We start from the raw sequence: 22,350 nt of genomic DNA on the forward strand, positions 1-22,350 counted from the left end.
TCACAACATTAGCCCTCCCCTCTCTCTCTCTTTCTTCTTTCTCCTCTCCTCTTTACTTTAACACTTGTAGGACAGACCTGAGCAGGCTGACAGACAGAGTACTGAGCTGGTGACCTGGGTCTGTTCGAGACCCTGAGATCCAGACAGAGGAGGGGTTTCAGTGCAGCATTCATGGAGCAACAGCAACAGAAGAAAGAAGCCTTGGGACCCTGAGAAACTGACAGTGTGCAGACACCACGTGGATATTTTTCTATTTTTTTTTTTTTTTTTTTTGTGCGTCCCAGTTTGAATGTGTGTTTGTTGGACAAAATCCACCTGAGTTACATGAGAGATGTTTTTGGACTTTAATGATCGCACGTTTTCAGCTTGACGAGAGCTTGGGGAGATGTTTTGAACAATATAGCAAACAGCTGTTCTGAACTGATTTCAGATAGTTTTGGAACAACAATAAAATAATAGGTGGATCCTACTTTTCTTAAAAAAAAAAAAAAAAAAAAAAAGGAATAACGTTCTCAAAAGATGCCCGACATAAAAACAAAGGATCTTTCTTTAAATGGTGACACTGATAATAGAAGGATGATAGATGCAAGTTAAGCAAGGTCAAGACTGCAAACACTGCAGTGTGGATCACAGTCATTGTTGACAAAGGGAATATTCATCTTTCCTTGGAGTGAAAAAGTTTTCGTGCGGGCCTGACAATCTACAAGTTTTAAAGGTGTCGGCCTCAATTTCCTTATCACACTGTTGGACATAGAGAGCACTTACGGATGAAATGATCCATTCATCTATAAACCAGTTGCTGGGAATGCCAAAGCAGTTTCATTTGTAGGTAACTCGGCCTCTTAAATTGGACGGCTTCAAAACCAGCAGATTTGGGATTTGCTCAAGACCACCTCTGCTGTCTGCTGATGACACATGGATTTGTGCAGAGGTGACCTAAACTAATTTCTGACTGTCTAATGCATGCATCCATGTTACCTACACTGCTTTTATTTACCACTGATGGTTATTAACTTACTGTAAGACAGAGTTTAAAATACAAAAAGTCTTTAAGCCACTGTTTCTTTGTTGTTTTAACACACAGGAGCTTTAGAGGAGGCCTGTTACTAAGCTGTACACATCAGCGCTGAGATATCACAAATTCCCATAAAACCAAGATGGCTACCTCTTTGCATCCATTTTTTGTAAACCTCTCACTGGCGCTTTTCCTGGGACTGACTTCTCTGGGCAGACTGAACTCCCGTCTGTCGGGTCACGCTTTGGCGCAGGTCTCTAACAACCAGACTACAGAGCCGTCTGTAATGCCAGAGGCGGCGTTGGTGACACCAACACCAGAAACACAGGACCAAACATCTCTGTCTGGCAGTAACCGCTGCTGGGGTTACTACGATGTCATGGGCCAATGGGACCCACCTTTCAACTGTAACGCAGGCATCTACATGTTCTGCTGTGGTTCCTGCTTCTATCGTTTCTGCTGTCAGTTCAAAGTCCACAGTCTGGACCAGACTTCTTGTTCCAACTACGACACACCAGTGTGGGCCAACACTGGCGGCCCAGCAGTTCCTGTCACAGAGGTCCACGAGGAGCCAGACCGTGATCGGACCCACATGATCGTATATATTATCTGTGGTGTGGTGGCCATTATGGTGCTGGTGGGAATTTTCACTAAACTTGGGCTGGAGAAGAGTCAGGGAGGACAGACTGACATGACCAACTCCAGGTAAGAATCAGACAACATGGAAATGAGATGAGTGTTTGTGACACTGTTCAATGTTATAGTCATGATGTTTTCATGATACCACCTGTAGTATAGTAGTTAGGAAACATTTGCCTGGGTTTTTTAAATCATGAATGAATGCAAAATCTGGGGTGCAACAAACAGGTTCATACCTTGTTTTAGGATATGTACATGAACATATACTGATGAAAATTGAATAAGATGTAATTTGATTTAGCTAAAATTAACAAATAGCAAAATTTTTAGGTTGTAAAATGTACATTAATTTTAATTCAGTGCATTTGTTCAGAAAGGAAGTTTTCCACTTATTAAAATGTCATTTATAGAGGTGTCCCGATCCGATATTGATATCGGATATTATTCCGATATTGATATCGGATATTATTCCGATATTGATATCGGATATCATTCCGATATCAGCCAGAAAAGAATCGGACTGCATCTAAAATCTCCAATATATATTATATTTATTCAATTGTAGAATAATGTAGATATTATGTTGAAGGTTAAAATGTATGTAACCGATTGGTTAATAATAAATGGGTCAGTTTTTCTCATATCTACTGTTGCTGACTATTGTTCTCTGTTTGAGTGACACTTTTCTAATATTCCACACTACAAATTAAGTAATAAAAGTATGTATGATACGTGCTGATATAGTATCGTATCGATATTGGTATCGACAAATACTCAAGGCTGCAATATCGGTATTGTATTGAAAGTGAAAAAATAGTATCGGGACATACGTACATAGTCATTTATCAAACAAAAGTCGCCAAAAATCAAAAACATTTCTAAAAAAACCCACCTTTATGTACATTCACATATATTCGTAATCATGCATTGGCCTACACGCAAACAAATATTTTCACTGTTGATTCAGAAGACTGATCTTAGTTGCTAACTGACAAAACACACAAATTGGCTTATACATAATGTCATTACATAATATTAAAACTGCTTCACAAACAAGACGTTAGTAAAAAAAAAAAAAAAAAAAAACAAATAAATAAATAAATCCAACTAATATTTCTTTGTTCATCGTATAACTGTTTAAAATGTTGTTTTCAGTATTTATGTTTGGTAACAGGCTGAAAGCAACAGCTGCCAGTTTTAGTCTTTCCTCGTGCACGTTAGGTGGGTGCAGGTGCTGGGAAAAATCCACTAGCAACAACTGGTCAATGTATAGCTTCTTCAAGCTCGTAGGCTAACCGCAAATTGAAAAATGAATCTAATAATTGAATACATTTTAAGTTAAACTATGGACTTATAAATTTGTTACAGCTCTAATCATTCTATTACACATAATTAGCCTGCAAAGGTAATCAACCATGGGTGGGACCATTTTAAAGCTGGTGTTTAAAATGTAATCCCGTACAATACTTGTATTTCTAAAAAAAATATTACGCTGCTGTGTAATTGTGTTTCGGCCTAACCTTGTTAGTCACACACCGGATGGATTGAGACATGTCTGCATATGTGTGAGAGGGTCACCAGCTGGCTAATGAATAAAGCGAGTGAGTCACAGTGAGGTGATAATGGCTGTGAAGTCTGTTTACAACCATTGGCCAGAACAGGCAAGTGGAGTGGAGGGGGGCGACGGGGCGAGGGGGCGAGGATGCTGAGGACGGAGGTCAGGTGGCAGGATGGAGATTGTAAAGGACAGATGTTGAGTGACAGTAAGAGAGGAGTTTGCTCAAAATTGTAGTGCAGCTGCACGGAGTTTACTCTGTATTGGTGCAGCCGTTTCACATTGATGGTTGATTGATTGCTGTGACACAACTATGTCTCTGGCAATATGTGGCCTCGAGAGAACAATGAGAAGGGAGAGGGTGGTTTTGGAAGCATGGAATATTGAACGGATCCGACTGGAGTGCAGCCAATGGCTATATCTAGTGCAGATAACGTGTGTGAGAGAGAGAGAGAGAGAGAGAGAGAGAGAGAGAGAGGCAGACTGGGTGTGTGCTCTGGATGGTACTGGCCAGTCTTTCGGGTGCTTAAAGTTAGCCCATAGGGGCTCCTTTAAAATGATGACGTTATCAGATCTCTTTTCAACATTCAAATGCAGAATAATGAAGATAAAGAGGAGGATCAAAGCAGATATTATAAACATTGCAGTACTGATAAAAAAAGGCCTTGATTATGGGAGGGGCTCCTGAAGCAGTTAAGACACGCCCAGCCTATACATAAAATCTCCAAAGAACAAGCTATGCTATGCTATGCTATGCTATGCTATGCTATGCTATGCTATGCTATGCTATGCTATGCTATGCTAACTACACACTACTTTTAAAAGGAGGGGCGGGGCCAACAGTGCTGGTTTGTGAGGAAAGAAGCCACCAGAACGTCACAAATCATCATTCTCAGCCAATAGCAAAATGTAATTGTAATAGCTAGGTTTCAACTCATAGAGGGCAGTCACTCTGACACCTTTACGACTACTTTAAATATGCAGTGCAAATGTAAAAAGTTGGACTCAATCAACAGCACTACTTTATATCCAAATACATTTGCTTTCAGAAGAAAACAAAAGTGGTTAACATGAAATACTGGTATCCATATTGGTACCTAGGCTGTCAACATAGAAAAAAGAGGTACGTATTTTGGCTTTAAGTGTCCCATTGATGACACAAATAATCCTCAAAATGTACTTATATATAGGCTTTCCTAAATCTATGGAATGTAAATATCGTTATTCTAGTAAAAAAAAACAGTTTTAGGCAAAAACATACTTTTGTTCTTCTGTGTAATGACAGATTTCCCTTGCCATATTGAATACCCTACCAACATACTGTAAACAACAGTTGTTTGTTAGACTTTTTTACACAAACATATATCTATCAGGTCTATGAAAGTCATTCTCTCACGTATAAAGGATATTTAATTTATTTTCTTTAACAGGACAATCACACAGAAGATACATTTTAATCATAACAGCTCATCAAATACACTACATGCTTTGATAATAAATGTTTGAACAATGTAAGGCAAAAGTAAGCAGATCCCCTCCTATTTCATCCTTTTCTACAAAAGCCAAAATATCTGCGGTTTCTATTTTTTGCCTTTGCATTTGAAAGTGAGGAAAGACATACTGCTTTACGGCAGCCCAATAATAATAATAATAATGATAATAATAATAATAATGCATCAATTTTCTATAGCACATTTTTGAACACTCAAAGTCGCTTTACAGAATTAAGGGATTATTCTTTCACTCATACTTAGTGGTGGTAAGCCACAGCTGCCCTGGGGCAGACCGACAGAAGCTAGGCTGCCAAAGTGCACCATCGGCCCTTCCGACCGCCACCAACACTCACACACTACATTCATACTAGGAAATGTGGGTAAAGTGCCTTGCCCAAGGACACAATGACAGATACCACAGGGGTGACTGCCACCCCACTGGGGTGACTGCCACCCCACTGTGGCACCTGGAATTCTCAGTGGTCACCCATCCAACTACCAACCAGGCCCAGACCTGCATAGCTTCCGAGATGTAACGGGATCAGGCAATGACAGGCAGGTACGGCCACAATATAAGCTAATGCTAGATTATGACCAGCCCCGTGACTCCACACGGTTGTCTACAATTTCACTTTTCTCAAACTTATATCATGGCGGAGCTAGCAAAAAAAGGCAGGGTAGACCTTTGTCCTTGGAACTTGAGCAAATCCATGTAGTGACAGCTCAGCAGCAACACACAGCATACTGTGCAAATGCCATACAAACACACTCGCAACCCAGCATTCCATCAGGCAGCACGCACACAAATATCCATCTATCTATCTATCTATCTATCTATCTATCTATCTATCTATCTATCTATCTATCTATCTATCTATCTATCTATCTATCTATCTATCTATCTATCTATCCATCCATCCATCCATCCATCCATCCATCCATCCATCCATCCATCCATCCATCCATCCATCCATCCATCCATCCATCTATCCATCCATCCATCCATCCATCCATCCATCCATTCATCCATCAATCAATCTTTTATTTGTATGGTGCCAAATCATAACCAATGGTATCTCAAGACACTTTACAGTAGAGCAGTCTTAAGGACGGACTCTTCATTTTATGGATACACACATATGCATATATACGTATATACACATACATATGTGTCCCACACCCAACATGAATTCATCCATCCATCCATCCATCCATTTTCAGAGCCGCTTTGTCAGCACAAAAGCAAACACATCACACACATTTCCACACTCCCTTCCATATTACTCCCACATCATTCATTTATTTTACTTGTCTCTTCCTCATACTGTTCACATGGTCACATGGGACTATATGTGTAAAAGCACCCTTAGTGTCACTGTTGTCTTAGGATTTTTCAGTGATCGGTTGCTACCGTCTTGGGAGAGCAAAGGTGCGCATGTAGCTGTGGGGTGGGGCAGGTGGCGGGGGGTGCAGAGTTTTTACAACAGTGACATAACCAAAAGGACCTTTAGGGGGAGCGCTAAGCACAAGTTACTTAGTTCTGCTTTAAATTCAATACCATAATAACTAACCAGACTGATAACAATATTACTAATATTAATTATCTTTATTAAGTTCTTTTCTTACTACTTTCACAGAGCACATAAAACATAAAATAGAACAGGGAAATAATGAGTTATTGTACAATCAAATGCAAATCACTTGCAGATTAAAACGTTGAAAAACATGTTTTAGGTTAAAAATAAGATGGAAACATGTCAGTAAATAAATTGGTATTAAAAGCTATTTTGAAAAGGTGGCTCCTGAGGCTATTCCTGAATGTGTTTATGCTGCTGCAGTCTCTGAGGTTAAAGAGTAGGGATTTCTAAAAGGAGGGGGCAGCGATGAAAAAGGCGCTGTTGCCTCAGGTCCTGTGGTTGGATCAGAGAGGAGGGGAGAGAAGATTAGAATTGAATGAACAGAGATCTCTAAAGGGAATGTGTTGGAGTAATTCAGTCAAGTAGGATGGGTGCATCCTGGTGAAAACTCTGGGGAACGATTGCATTTTGAGAATGGGTCAGAAGACAGAAAAGGCTTCTGAGGAGGAGGAAAGATGTCTTCATTACACGGTTATTGTGATGTCAGAAATGATTTGGTATGTGTGTTGCAGGTTATTGGATTTAGTTGTCGATAGTGAAAATTTTCGTCCATCCAACGTTGTTTCATGTATGCAGTTCCATATGAGGATGAGGGTTGAAGGTGTGATGGATTTAATGGGAATGTATAGCTTGATGTCATCAGCATGAGGTGATAACAGGTGTTGCCTGAAAATACAGATTCTACTAATAATTAATGTTCACAAAAGTCAGAATAAATAAATAAATAACAACTAAAAAAAAGCCAACTTTTAAATGTACACATTGTAACAAAAACTGACTTGATTCTCACGGTAAGTGCATGCTAAGAGGTCATCTATACATCCTTTATGTTTGTATGATATTAAAGTATGGGTCTCTGCTATGTCACCTAAGATCAGTACATATGTATTTCTTCTCAAAGAATATTGTGGTTTGTTTGATTAAAAAAGAAAAATTAATGCTACATTCTGGAAAGACTGAAGTTTTGGTTGATAACAAATATGTTGATGGGTTACAGGTAGAACTGAATGATTTAATTCAAACTTACAGTCTTTTGTGAAAAAAAACAAAAAAAAAAAAAAAACAGCTCAAATCTATTCATGTAATGTAATTGGCATCAAAATAAAATAAAGTGTTTTATCAATGTAAATAGTTTACTATGTTGAGATCATTATAGGAAAGAAAATTTATATGTTTTTAATTATAATTTTTTAGCAAATGCAGCAATTCAGTAAGTTGTGTATTCTTTAGATTTTGCTTTAATGTGTGGTGGTGGGGCTCATTGTTAATTAAAAACAAAAAATGGATGATTAGGGTTGCACGTGAAAAACTGACACTGCGATTTTTTATAATCCTGCGAGATATATTGCGATATTTTTTTTAAAAATGCAGGAATTTTTACCATATGACTCTGCACTGCTGCCATCTTGTGGGATAATTAACCTGCATTGATCTCTGTATCTGTCCCATGTTAGAAAACCTTGTGTGCCTGAGTGCATCACTTTTCCGACAACTTCCAAAGCTTATTTATGTATTTGTGGTTCACAGGGATGCCCAATGACTGTGCCAGTTCAGTTGGTCGGGACACAGTTATGCCTCCTGACAGCCCATTTTACTGGACAAATGTGTGCAGTGTTTGCACAAAAGATCTGCATTGTGATTATTGCGCGCAAGTAAAATGTGATGACGATGCTCAAACGATATATTGTGCAGCCTTACTGATGATGACCATTTATTGATGCCTGTTCATGTGCATAATTGTCCTTAAAGCTGCTACCCCAATATGTTTTTTTATTAGAGAAATTCATCGTGTATGCCTCATAGATTAAGGAATTATACATAATTTACCCCAAAATGAAGGAAAAATGTTGAAAAACGCTGTTTGAAAGTTTGTATTCATCACTACCCGAAACAGTCAATTTGTTCACATTTTATGTGCCTTACATTAGATTTGTATTTATTAGAAGATCTATGCCTAACAAAACGCATTATTTTGCACCATATTCATTTTATTAACTTTTAATACAGGGATTACTTTACCCTGTGTGCCACCATGTTGAAATGACATCATTGATGACACCAATCTCCCCTTTCAGTCCAGTTCTATAGGAGGTGCAGCATTCATGAAAATACAGGCAACCAGGATTGCACTGCTGCTCTGAGCTCTTGGCGTGACACCATCACTTATACTGCAGCACAATCAAAAAAACACGCACTTCCCTTTACTTGAAGCAGTGTGCTGGATCAAAAAAGTCCAAAGTAGCAATGAAGAAACGAAGGTCCGCACCACTGCAAAGTATGCTCCCAAATTCAGTTTTTAATAAAACACCATAAGACGTGACGTTTCGGGCTGACCGCCCTTCATCAGACATAGGTTGTAACTTTCCGGCACACCTGATTTTTGTATCTTAAGAATGTTAAATTTATAAATAGTACAAAAAGTATTTAAATATACATAGTCTATTTTTCTATAGATATACTGTATATTTGTATATAGTAGTGTATATATTTTTGTATATATTTATATAGTGTATATAGTTGGTACACATGACAATTGTAAATATATGCGAGACAAATGACCACTCGCCTACACTGAAATGCATCATGTGACCACCCTGACCAATCATGTACACTATAAAAACAGGTGTGCCGGAAAGTTACAACCTATGTCTGATGAAGGGCGTTCAGCCCAAAACATCACGTCTTTTGGTGTTTTATTAAAAACTGAATTTGGGAGCAAACTATGCAGTGGTGCGGACCTTCGTTTCTTCATAACCATCACTTATACTGCCTGTATTTACATGCCGTCTACGAAACAGCAGAGTTGGAACTGTCGCCTCCTGCGGTCACAGATTTTTTGGGCTCACGGATTTTATTTATCAAATTTCGATAAACAAAAGAGGATTACATCAACTTTTTTAACTTTTACTGATTTTTAAAGCAACCCAAAGCAGAACAAGTTGTCATTTTGTCTGAAAAAGCTGCTAAAAGATCCCGAATACTTCATCTCCTACAGAACTCAATGGACAGAAATGGGGAGATTGGCGTCATCAATGATGTAATTTCAACATGGCGATGTAATGTAGTCCCATTTTTTAAATGTTAATAAAACAAATATGGTGCAAAATAATGTGTTTTGTTAGGCATAGATAATAAGGACATTTCAAAAGTTTTAGGCCACATTTGTAAAAACAGTGGCTCTGATTGGCTACCATGAAACATGACGCCGCCTTAGCCAATCATAATCGCTCACCTTGTTTTTAACCCACCTCCTCACTACAGCTGCGTATGAAGCCTGGGATGCTTTTGGATAAAGGTTTATTCAATCGATACATGTAACGCACCGCATTTAACGTTCAGTAACAATAACGGCGTTGTAACGGCGTAAAAAGTAAATAGTTAGATTACCTGTTACTGAAAAACAAACACCGTTATTCCAAACACTGTATATGAGAGTGGTCAAATTTCCATTTAACAAAAGCTTTACTTTGCAGTAATACATTTGCATTCCGTTCTTCTGGGTAATCACCCGACTAAACTGTATTAATGGTTCCTTTGAAAAATAACACCTTAAATGGTGTTGCTATTTTGTCTTTAACAAATAATATTAAGTCAAAACTGGAAAATGTGCAGTCTGCCAGTGAAAATCATTTTGTTTATCCCTCTAGAAGGTATGAACCCAGGTGAGATTGTTTATCACACTGGGCTTTAAAATCCATCCTCGACCTGCATTCATTTGACTGACAGACACATTCTCTGGCTGGGAGTTACAAATGTGTGTGTCAGGGTGCACAGGTGTTGGCCACTGTCCCATGTGTGCATTCCACAAATAAATCCAGCCACAAGGCAGTTAAGGTGCTAATGCGCTGAAACCTGAGGTCAGACAATCACAACAGCCAGTGGTGCAATGGAGTATAAAACAAGAACACACATGTGCTCCTGTGCATTCACACACTCTAAAAATCTCTCATTATGAGTGTATGACGACCCCCCTGGCCCAGCACTAACACCTCCTCACCCCCTTTCTGTGGCCCTAATGTTGCACCGCTTCTCATTTCCCAGCGGCTGTGGGTGTTTTTGTTTGGCTCTGAGCCTCTGTAGTGTCTGTTGCTGGGTAGCTAAATTAAAAATGAGTTATATCCTTTGATGCATGATTCAGCAGTGGGAAGCAATATGCCGAATCATATTTTTCTAATTTAACGACAGCTCAGTTTACGATATAATGGACAGCGGCAGCACCAGAAATGGGAAGGGTAAGAATTAGAAGGGCATTAAAGTAAACCTGCTAATACTGTAAAAAAAAAAAAAAAAAAAAAAAACCGCAGCTTTCATTTTCTAGCCGTTTTTTGCACCTTGGGCAGTAATTATATATTACAAAATGCCACAGATGCAAAATGATGAATTATTTTTTTTTTTTTGGGGATATATCATTAAAAAATATCTTCACATCTCGTCAAAACTATTCAGATGTTTTAGATGAAAATTTCCCACATTACACTTCAACCTTAAAACATCACTTTGGTTCAGGTTTTGGGATATTTAAAGCCACAGCATGTAAGTTCTTCTCATAATGAGGTTTGCATGGCCACAATGAAAGACTGGTACTTTTATTCTATATCTGAAATCTATTGAAGCTGAGCTCACACCTTGAATTTCGTTTGCATTTATGGTGTATATAGCAAGAAACGGATTTCAGATTTGATTTTAGAACTGGGTACCAAGCCAAAACAATTCACTTTAAAATTGTACCATAATTTATCATATTATTGTGCTTAAATTTGAATCATCCTGTTATTGTTTAGTTGTCTTTATGATGGAGGTGTGTCTACTAATGCATGGATCCCACGCAGCAAGAGGTCTTAGCAGCACAGTCCCCCTTATAATAAGTTATTTCACTAAAGAGCCACGGGTTCAAGGGCAGCGGCGATTGAATGAACCATAAGAGAGGAAAACAACATCTCCGTGGGTCCCTCTCTATTCCTTTACCACATTGTGTTTCAGCAACTGGGCACTCCATTTCCTTTATTATTGAGCCACTGTGGTGCTTTTCATCAATGCGTGTGACAGGTGTTTAGAGCCAAGAGATAAACGTGTGCACAGAGCTCCATGCCCCCCCCCCCCCCCGATATTATTATCGCAGAGACTAGATGAACTGAATACATTAAGAAAGGCCAAACAATCCAGACATTTAATACAGGTAATTGTGTTATTTGTGCATCATGTTACAAGGCCAATAAAACCAGGTGATGTGGTTTAAACTATAACAAGGCCTGTTTAAGGTTTAATAGAAAAAGACCTCAGGGTTTGTGAGAAACACAGCTTACTTCTTTTAAATTCCTTTATCATAACATTTCCTATCACTACTATGAGGAATTTGAAGACTCAAATTAAACTTGCCCGCATATTTTTGGATGGAGGGGGGGAGGAGAGAAAACCCATGCCAGCTCCACAGATAGAGCCAAGTGTCCACCCCAGGGTTTGAACCCCGGACACCACCCTGATGCCCTGTCTGAGCTTCTTCTCTGATTTGACACCCCTGATCTTTTAGGGTCCATTCACGCCAAAAGATTTGTTTCCTTGGATAATCTGCATTCGTTTGGCCCTGTGTGAACACGCACCCAAAGTCTAGAGTGGATCAGAGAAGTAAATTCCACTTCGGATTAAAAGAAGGCTCTCGGAACAGTTGCAAAAAAATTCCCACTTCTCATGTAGAGCAGACTGACAGCAGTGTGAGTAAAGTTTAACAATCCTATCATCCGCAAATATTACTGACACATTTTACCCTTGGGGTCAATCTGACCCCAGGATTATTTACCTCCAGAAAAAGATTTTGAAATAAAAATAATCAACAAAAGGAAAATTAAACATAGCCTATACAACAACGGCTATAACATAACAGAAACACTTCCCTACACATGGTTGGATTTGATTTTCTCCAGATTTCCTCACTGACATTGTCCGGGCGGACCATCCTTCACTGAGCGTCGTTTCCGGCCGGACAATAATAACGACTACACCTCTTCTTATGCGGTGTAATTGTTATTATTATTACAGCAATATTATTATTACAATAATATAATTACACCGCATAAGAAGAGGAAGAAGAGTCTTCTTCCTCTTCTTATGCGGTGTAATTGTTATTATTGTCCGGCTGGAAACGACGCTCAGTGAAGGATGGTCCGCCCGGACAATGTCGGGCAGAAATCAGGAGAAAATCGGGAGGGTTGGCAAGTATGTATTAAACACAAAAAACACTTTACATTTTAAGTGTTTATATATATGTATTGTCATTTCTAAGTTACATGTAAGTGTGATTTAAACAAGAATAGCTAAATAAATAAATCTATATATATAAAAGCTCACTGGTAAGTGCTGCTATTTGAGCTATTTTTAGAACAGGCCAGCGGGCGACTCATCTGGTCCTTACGGGCGACCTGGTGCCCGCGGGCACCACGTTGGTGACCCCTGGGCTAGGAGATAGGAAAGGAGATAGGAGGGACAATTCGGACACAGCCTTAGTGTATCTTGAAAATCTTTCATCCAGGTTTTTTTCTAATTTGGGGTGCACATTCATGAGTCTCAAAGAATGAACCATATGGATTGATATTGGTGACCCCATGTTTTTGTAACAGATTTGTGGTTATTTTCACACACATTCTCCTCAAGAGCTGAGAAACAGACAGTTTTTTACAGCTAAAACAGTTTGGGGTCAAATTGATCCCAGAACACCACCAATGGGTGCAATACAAGAAGTGTCCGGCACAATTTTATGCATAATCAATTGTTACCTATCAAATAAGGAAAGGTCATGAAATATGAAAAAGAAACTGTAAACTACTATTTTTGGAATGATAAACATTAAATTGGATCAAATTGACCCCAAGAATAATAGGAGGGTTGAAAACACACACCAAAAACAGGGGCAGGCGTGTCTATATTAAGATTTTAATGTGTTTGGTGGGGTGAACACATCATGGCTTTACCACAGAAGGAGTCACTGACTTGCTTACCCTTTGCTAGTTCTTCCTACTGCTGAAAATCACAACACTGAACAATTTGAATTATACAGCATCGAAATCAAGCAGCTCTTGTTACTGACAGGGTTTTCCAGTCAGTTTGGAGCAATTCTAAAAGTGCATTTTTAATGCAAACCGAGCCAAGTCAAGGTGATAAATTTATCAGCTGGTCTCCGCCCATTTGCAAGAAGTCCTGGGCTGTTCCAATGTGAAAGCAGCCTAAAAGAGGAGCAGTAATTTTGTATGAAATCTGACATTAACAATAAGAAAGTACAACGATTGGATGCAACACAAAGAGGTGGGAAAATTCTGCCGAGTTGTTTTTATAAAGGAAAGAAAATATGAATGCACCCTGACCGTTTTAGTGTTACATTAATACCCAAGAACACATCAAAGAACTAACATCGAACATAACTCCAATTGACTTGGTATGTACGTACACTCATCAAAGATGTAAAGCATGTCCTCAGGTTTCAGTGCTGATATCTCTTCTGCTGGTAAAGCAGGATGTTATTCCCACCTTTCATTAAAGCAGCGAGACTCAGCTTCCTTATTAAACTGCCTTTTCCCTACAGCTTAATCCAACCCAAAATAAATTCTTTGATGCTGCAGTGGTGCTAAAATAAAAAAAAAGATGTTGACCATCCCAAAGTGCAACAAGGAAATATTGTTTACGTGCCTCGTCCCACATAACAGGGAGGATGCTTTGAATAACTTCTACTCAGGTCTCACGTGAGCCATATCACTCTTTTATTCACTAATCCTGTTTATGGTCTTCTTTTGACTAGTTTAGTCTTTTTCATGCAAGCTCAAAGCAGTATACAGTTAGATCCTTAAAACTCTGGAAAAACCACAACTTACCTTTAAATAAAAAAATATTATCTGTGAGAAGAAATGTGCTTGAAGTGTTGCTTAGCGGTGGGAAAACAAATCATCAATGCACAAGTATCTTTGGTCAAGTAAAGAAAATCTTTGAAGGACCTATTTCTTCTTTAGTGAATGGCGTGTGCTGAGGTGCAGTATCATTGCTGTTGTAATTGTAACCCCACACCATGCCTCAGTGCAGCAGCGCACACAGAGATTGCTGCAGAGCCCTTAAGTTGTCTTAAGAAACTGTTGCTTCCGTAGCACCCGACCACAGAAGATTTTCTGTTTCTGCCCTCTTTTCATCTCTTGCATCTATAACCATTTGTTACACGGCAATTTTAAATCCCTCCCTTTTTAATATTTTTGTCCCACAGTATATTTTCCCCTCAGAGCATTGTGTGTAAAACTTATCAGGCAGGAACATTTGCATAACAGATGATCAGATCTAAATACAGAAGTGCATAAATTTCATCGTGTTTAGTTTTAGGCCCAGAAGGTACATTATAAATATTATTTTTAAATCTAACACAATGGGTCTGATTTACAAAAGATTTGCATGTGTTAAAAAGTGCACAAAACAAACATTGCGGTACTAACAAGGAGGTTTGCTTCTATTAAATGTGCAATATAACACAAGCAATCTATATATTGTGTTTGCTTCTAATAAATATAAAATACGCAATATTGGCGCCTCCATAATGTGCCATATATAGGGAATAAAATATGCAGAGAGAAAAGAGAAAAAAAAGAGAGAGAAAAGATGCCACAAGATGTATTGTAGAGGAACTATAGCAAACACACTGGTTTGTTGTAGTTCCTACTAGATAAAAATGTCATATCCAGAGTACGTATGTCTATAGCAGATGTTTTTGACTGACAGGGTCATAAAAATCCAGTCATAACCTATTTTCACTTGTCACTTTAAGTTTTTATTATAAACTATTCAATAGCATTTTTATTCACTCATTTTTAATTCACATTCATGTTCAAAAAAGCAGAACCGAGAATTCACTGTGCCATCACATATCAGTCAGATGAATGCATACAACTATTTCACTGCAGTGACTAGAAACACTGACCTTGGCCCCAAATAACATATGAACCATGAAATGAAATAATTGTACTTTATGAACAGTTCACCAACTGTGGCCTGAACACATATCGCAGACCTGATTCCTGGTCTGCATACAGTTCCTGATCCAGCAAGCACTCACTTCTGTGGGAGGAATAGCTAACTAATATGCTCACTAGCCAACAAGTGGTCAATGTTGTGAATTCTAATCTCTCAAAATGACAAATGACCTTCATATCACTATTAAAAAAAACTGGTTAATGCAACTCCTGGTGCAGATGCAAAATGTTGTATTGCAATGTAATCATGAGGCCATTATCACTGTTGCATAATATTGTAAACTCAGTGTATCGTCGCACCCCTACTGTTTTTGTGTATTTATCCAGCACCTCTGACAGGCAGGTTTTAAAGAGCAGTATGTAGGGAAAAGATATTTTCTGTTTTGGTCAATGATTTTGAAATGATATTATTCTTCTCAATTACATCTGCTGTTTATGTTTTGTTTTGTTTAGAGCCTTCTATATTGGATTTCTCCTGCTTCTATTCAGATGTGTTTTCTGTAATTCAAGATAATGTTTATTTGCTTCTTCCACTAATGCCTCAATAGCTTCCAATTTGCTGCCACTTTCCTCTGCCACGGTCTCCATGTTGAACGTAGTAAGTAAGTAATCTTTATTTATAGAGCGCTTTTCACAGGTAAAAAAAAACCACAAAGTGCTTTACTCAAATTTCAGTTTCATCCCGTCTAAACAGAACATGGAAGAACAGTAACACATAACATGGGTCCGTCAACCCTTGGTGGTATCACCTTTAAGTTATAATGATAAGTTATGATGTACTGTGTAAGTTATTTTCTTCAAATGTTACATTAGGAGGACTATTCAGATCCCTGAGATTTCCACTTTTGGGCCATAAATCAGCCACAACTAAATTATGAATATTTTGTCTGCTCGATGAAAAGTTCTATGCCTCCAAATTAGCTTGTTTCCTGTAATGTTTTCTTTTCTAAAGCTACTGCCAGCTGACTTTGTTATTTCTGTCTATTTCCTTTTGTTTTATGCACATCTATAATCATACAAAATGAAATCAAACGTTGAGCCTCCTCTTCATCTTCCTACCTGGTTTAGAAACTGGATCTCATTAGCATGAGCTGCTGCTGCTATTAACACAAACAAAATAACAGGTTAATTTATGTTTGTAAAAAGGGACACAATCTAAAACACATCTGAGTTTGTTTCTTTGTTTTTCTTTTTTTAGCTCGGCTGCCTGCTGATGACAACAATCTGTGTCACTTTTGATTTGGTAATTTTCAGGCTCAGTGGGAGGCTCGTGGGAGGCTCCATTGTTAGTGTGTTTGAATCTACTTTTCTGTGTATTCACATGACCTGCACAGCATCTCTGGATGGAGTAACTTGCACTGACAGTGGGGGTCACATTGCACACACACATTGGAAAGTGTGTATATCTACAATGGGTTTTGGACAGGGTTGTTCAACATGGGCTCCATTTTCACTTCAGTGATCCTGGTAATGGCCTTTTCCCAATGCAGATTGACGCCGACTCCAAGTCGTCCTGACAGGAAATCAACTGCTGTCATGTAGCTGTTTGCTGAGGCGCACACATCTGTGAGCGTTATTCGTCTGTCTAAGAACTTCGTCCATCCCTCCATCCACGTCTCTATACCTGTTTTTCTTGGGTCGCAGGGCAGATTAGTCAAGGCAGGAAACAACCTGGATGGATAGCCAGTTCATCACAGGGAAATGGTGTAATAACATCAATAATTCAGTTATATATGCTGTATAAGTGGTTTACAAAATGTGTGTTACAGCCCTTTGGTGGGTCCTGCAGGATATTTGCTAAAACACTAGGGGTTTGAAAAATAAAACCATTACACAATATATCACATTTTTTTTTTTTCTTCTTCTTTTCTGTTATTTAATCAATATGTTTCTTATTGCATTCATCACATTTTCGTGGACGTGTGTTTTCTTCTGCTGGAGACATTGTCACTTCTCAGCGGAGCACCCTAACTACTGGGCATGTTGACCAGCTCCTGTTCCTACATAAAAACTTTGAAAATTGTGCCACTTCCAGACCTCCACTCCAGTAGATATAATAATAATAATAATAATAATAATAATAATAATAATAATAATAATAATAATAAATAGGATGTTTTGAAGCAAATTGTTTTGACTCAATTTGTCCTCTGAATGATGAATATCTTCTGATGAACATATACAGCAACTTGATTTCTTGTCTCTACGTTTAATTTTGATATTAACTGGGTAGAATATTGCAATACCGTATATTGTGATAATATCGTATCGTGGCCCAAGTATCGTGATACGTATCATATTGCAATATTCTTGCCAACACTCACCCCTATAAAACAGTAGGCTTTCTAATTTTGCATTAAGTTTGTTTTGTGTGTGTCTTGAAAGTAGCTGCAATTCTATTACCCGTGGCAATGCACAAAATCCAAATATCGCAATAAAAACTGGTAATGGAAATGCCTGACTTTCAAAAAAACACTCAAATAACGCTAAAACGTTTTTACACTTTCATGAGGAGGAATTTCAAACATTTCGATAGTGAAACGTGTCACAAAAGCGCTACGTAAACACGTTTTGTCCGCAAACACTTCACAGAATGTGACGTACCTGGTCACATGACCACTTCTCTCTGAGAAAACACGGCGCGGTACGTGTAAACAGTAGAGGATACCGGGACATTTATACTTTGTCGATAATATTGCTTTTAATAGAAACCCAGCTTGTGGTAGTGTAAGCCAGACCAGCTGGGAGTGAGGTGAAGTGTCAATGTCATTTTGTGTTAGGGTTAAATAAAAAAACATGTCAATACACACATACTGATACAGGTTCAGTAATATTTCTAAAGAAAAAAAGAAACCACCAATGAAACAGGGTGGTTAGGGGTACATTTAGATATATTCTGTTTGAGCTCATGTAAATTTTTTACTTAGTGTAAAAATAATTAAATTGTTGTTGTTGTTTTTTATTTTGTTTGTGCAAAAAAAAAAAAAATGCAAATAATGCAAGCTCCATTATATTTATTTATGTATTCATAACAAGGAGAACATCAGTAAAAATAATAATTTAATGGATACTGTTTTTACGTTACTTTTGTAAAACATTTGGTATTGTTGGTTTAGAAGTCTGTATTCACCTTTTTATGATTGTAAACATTGCTTTAACCTATAGACTAGAATCTCAGTGTCTATATTTCCTTTCACGGTTGAGTTCTGAGTACAGCTGTTTTTCCTCCAGATTGTACATTTGTGTGGCTTCCTCACTGGTATACACGGGTTTATTGTTGCTCTCATACTCACGGATTTTGGTTTTACGATGACAACACTGTTGACGCAAGTGGGCTGTGCTTGTGCAGATTTTACTCCATTTTGACTGCTCCATCATCATCATCATCATCATCATCATCATCATCATCATCATCATCATCATCATCATCATCATCATCATCATCAGAGTACCAATGTGTTTCCCTTTGTCTTGTTCAACAGTCTTTCTCTTCCCAGAAATGACCATAGATTCTATCTTCACACACCATCATCTACATGAGGAAGCTTTGATTTTACACACAGTGGTTTTGAGCAGTGTAATAAATAACTGAATCCTGCAAGGTTAAAACAAAAGTGCAAGTGCAAAGGGAAATTGAGGTTAAAAGGGAATCTGGATCAATATACTGATTCTGGATCAATTTGGGAAAATCCCTGACTTTCATTATTGGCGAAATGTCAAACATTCTTAATTGCATTTATGTCCGTTGGTGCCTCACTTTCTCCACTGAGTTACAACTGGATCGGATCTAGATTGGTAATTTAATTGCAGTTTTTCGAGAAAACCAGGGTGCCTATACATTTGAATCTAGTGCATCTTTATTAATGTAGATAAACATGTCTTCCAAGCCTTTAAAAGTGTGAATAATCACTGATCCAGATAACTGGCAGCATCTGGCAAAGACATATTTGGTACTTGGCAGAGGTTTGAGTACTCTTGTTTGTTCTTTAAATATCTTTCATCATACACATTTCTAGATATGATCACGTTTACCTCATATTTTATCCTCATGTTCTAAGTAGGACGGACTATTAGTGTCTACGTTTACCTTTTGATTTCCATCAACGTGTTAAAGAGTGAGACGGTCAACAGGAAGCTGGAAATATACCAAAATGTTTATTCAAGGCTTCAGTGTAAAGGTCGCAGCAGTCGCACTGAACTGTTGTGTTGTTTATTTGTCAGCTTGTGTTGGACCTAAAAATGAGATACTAAGCAGCTGCAGTCGTCGCTGCACAATTAACGTTGCCAGCACATTAGTGCAATCCAAGAGGTTTTTATTGTTCATACAGTTGCAGAGCTAATTAGAAGCAAACTATTGATTCTAATTGGGGTTTGTAACTGCTTTACACAAAATAAAGGGCGTTTCCTATGCTCGACTGTAGAAGTGCGTACTTTGCCGATTATTAACTCTGACAAAGCACATAATCCACCTATAATAGTTGGATAATTATTTTTGCATTGCAGAAACCACAGTAAATCGGACACATTTGAATATATACACAATGAGGTAAAACAACTACGTCAAGCTCTCGATTTCATACATAAATTGTGCTTTTCTTTTTTGTCCTCTCATCATGCCATGTGTTATAACTTATTTTTAAATGGTTCTGTTTTTCCAAATTTTCCAGATAATTTTTTTTTTTCAGGATTTTTCACTTGGTTTTTAGAAGTGATGTTTTTATTTATTTATTTATTTATTTATTTTCAAGAAATGGGCAAGTTAGTGTCTGTTTTTCAAAAACGTTACTATTGCATTTAAATGAAGGGGGGAAGTTACTCCTTATCTTAGGACAAGACATGATGTGATTAAAGAATGAATGTCAATACTTCCTTCATATCATTTACATATCATTATACATTTATGTTACTCTCTTCTAACTTCATAATTTTTTCAGCACTGACAATTTTTTTTAAATGAGATTGTACATGCATAACATTGAACAATAGTCGTATTAATAGTTAGTCATACTTCGAATGTAGCAATAAAACTATCTTTAAAGAGGAATGGTTGACGTTCACGCTGATCTGTGAGGTTTAGTAAAAACACTCAGCAATTGCTTGAAGAAAAGAATAATCGAGTCTGTTGTTTTGTCGGCAGGGAAACAAAAAAACCTTCATAAGAGACCATGACTAATAAACCCAGCATTTTCTTCCACCAACCAGTCTGCTGTGTAACTACACAGATATCGCACAGTACCCACAAAAGTGGGGCGCAAAGGAACAGAAACACAGTTATATAAGAAAAGACCAGTAAGAGTTTGAAGAAAACAGACAGTAAAGTTGCAGGAGAACAGAGAGCAGAGCTCAAAGATTAGACCAAGACGATTGATGAGAAGAGAATGTGAGACAGTGGCAGTTGGTCACTTAAAGTGACTGAGAACGACAATCGACAAAACATTCCTATAAGTAGGGGTGTTGAAAGAAATTGATTCGGCGATATATCGTCATATTACGTTGCGTGTTTCTTGGATTGATTCAAAATGCATCCATATCGATTTTTTTTTTTTTACCTTCATTTTACCAGAAAAGTCTTTTCCACTACAGGAGACATTGTAACTGCACAAAGAAAATATCAATTTTGTGCATTACAATTATTGTATATCAGAGAATTTATTTACCTCAATTAATAGTAATGTGCATAACATGTTAGTAACAATTTAGTAGGATATTAAGGCCACAATATTGTTTATTCCATTAATGCCGTTTATTGTCAACTGGTGGAAAAGATGTTGGATGAGCATGTACAGTGTCTGAAATAGGCTCAAAAATGACTCAGCATGTTGGAAATAGATTCATCAATGTTTCCAAGTACCCCCTGCAATGTGTTCAAGTACCCCTAGGGGTACACGTACCCTTGGTTGGGAACCATTGATCTAGACTCTCGTTGAGCCAAGCCAACTCTACATTTTTACCATTTCTCTCCTTCTGAGGATTTCCTTCTCTACTCATGTTCTCTATTAATGCTGCTCCTTTACCTGTTCCCTGCTAACTGCATCTCCTTCACACTCCTAAGTTGCAAGCTTATAAAGATGTTAGCATTCAAGCCACATGCGCTGCTCCTCCCCACTTTGGTCCAAATGAACACTATAAATCTTAACAGAGGAGCTTTGCTGTAAGAGCTGCACACGTCCCTCAGAATAAAAATGGTTAGATGCAGCAAACCAAACCAAATATTTGCTGTTGTCAAATAGAAAAAAAGATGACAGAGCTTCTTAAATCCTGACCTAGGCCTACTCATCTGCTAACAATGTAATTTGATGTGAACCGTGTGTCTAAAAAGCAGGAAAACAAAGGGATTTATTTATACAAAGACAAGGAAGAAGGAGCACAAGTTAAATGCTTGTAATCTTCCTGAAAACAATTAAGTCGAGGTTATTCGTCAGCAAATTGGTCAGATTGCTTTAAGTCTTCACTATTGTTGACCAGTGTTTCAAGTAGCACATGTTGTTGTTCCACTTCCTTTTTCCATCTCTGGCAGTGGATTTTTTTTTCCTACTAAAAAGTCAGTTTTGCAAGTCACTACCAGCACATTGACAGCCCTCCAAAATCTTCCATAAGCTCTTTGGGAAAAAGAGCAGAGCAGCCAGCAGGCTGGATCACACTCAAAACACTACAAAGTGTCAGCGGGATGAAACTCTTAAATAGCGCAGAAAAACACACCCAATGCTTTTGAATGTAGAGCGTCTCCAATCCTCATCCCTTCTTTTCCAAAGTGACAGCTTCCTGTCCTCCCTCTTAACATGCCTGTGCATGCTATGCAGTATTAACCAGCATAGCTCAGAATATGCCAAGCTCGGTCGTGCATTCAGCGTAAGATCCCACATAAATGATCCCTCTGCACATGAGAACTGCATGATGATACATTTCCCCCATGTGCGTTCACGGTGTGTGTGTCTGTGTGTGTCAAATTCTATGCAGATTATATATTTAAATGTCACTCTGATGTTTTCCCGCAAGACTGAAACGTCTTACCTAGTGG

At 38.1% G+C, this 22,350-nt stretch overlaps 1 protein-coding gene across 2 annotated transcripts in view; it reads left to right on the forward strand.

The window, feature by feature from the left end:
• The first annotated feature begins 285 nt into the window (after positions 1-285).
• LOC114467827 (protein shisa-8) overlaps positions 286-22,350 on the forward strand; it is a 116,801-nt gene continuing 94,736 nt past the window's right edge. Inside the window, exons 1-2 of one of the 2 annotated variants that reach the window (XM_028454286.1) lie at positions 286-931; positions 1,085-1,720. In XM_028454286.1, the coding sequence (XP_028310087.1) occupies positions 1,158-1,720 (563 nt within the window). In that variant the 5' untranslated portion in view covers positions 286-931; positions 1,085-1,157. Of the gene's footprint in view, positions 1,721-22,350 lie in introns of both variants that reach the window. The other variant, XM_028454287.1, reaches the window with a different exon arrangement.

This window comes from Gouania willdenowi, chromosome 8 (assembly GCF_900634775.1).
Source record: "Gouania willdenowi chromosome 8, fGouWil2.1, whole genome shotgun sequence".
NCBI lineage: Eukaryota > Metazoa > Chordata > Actinopteri > Blenniiformes > Gobiesocidae > Gouania > Gouania willdenowi.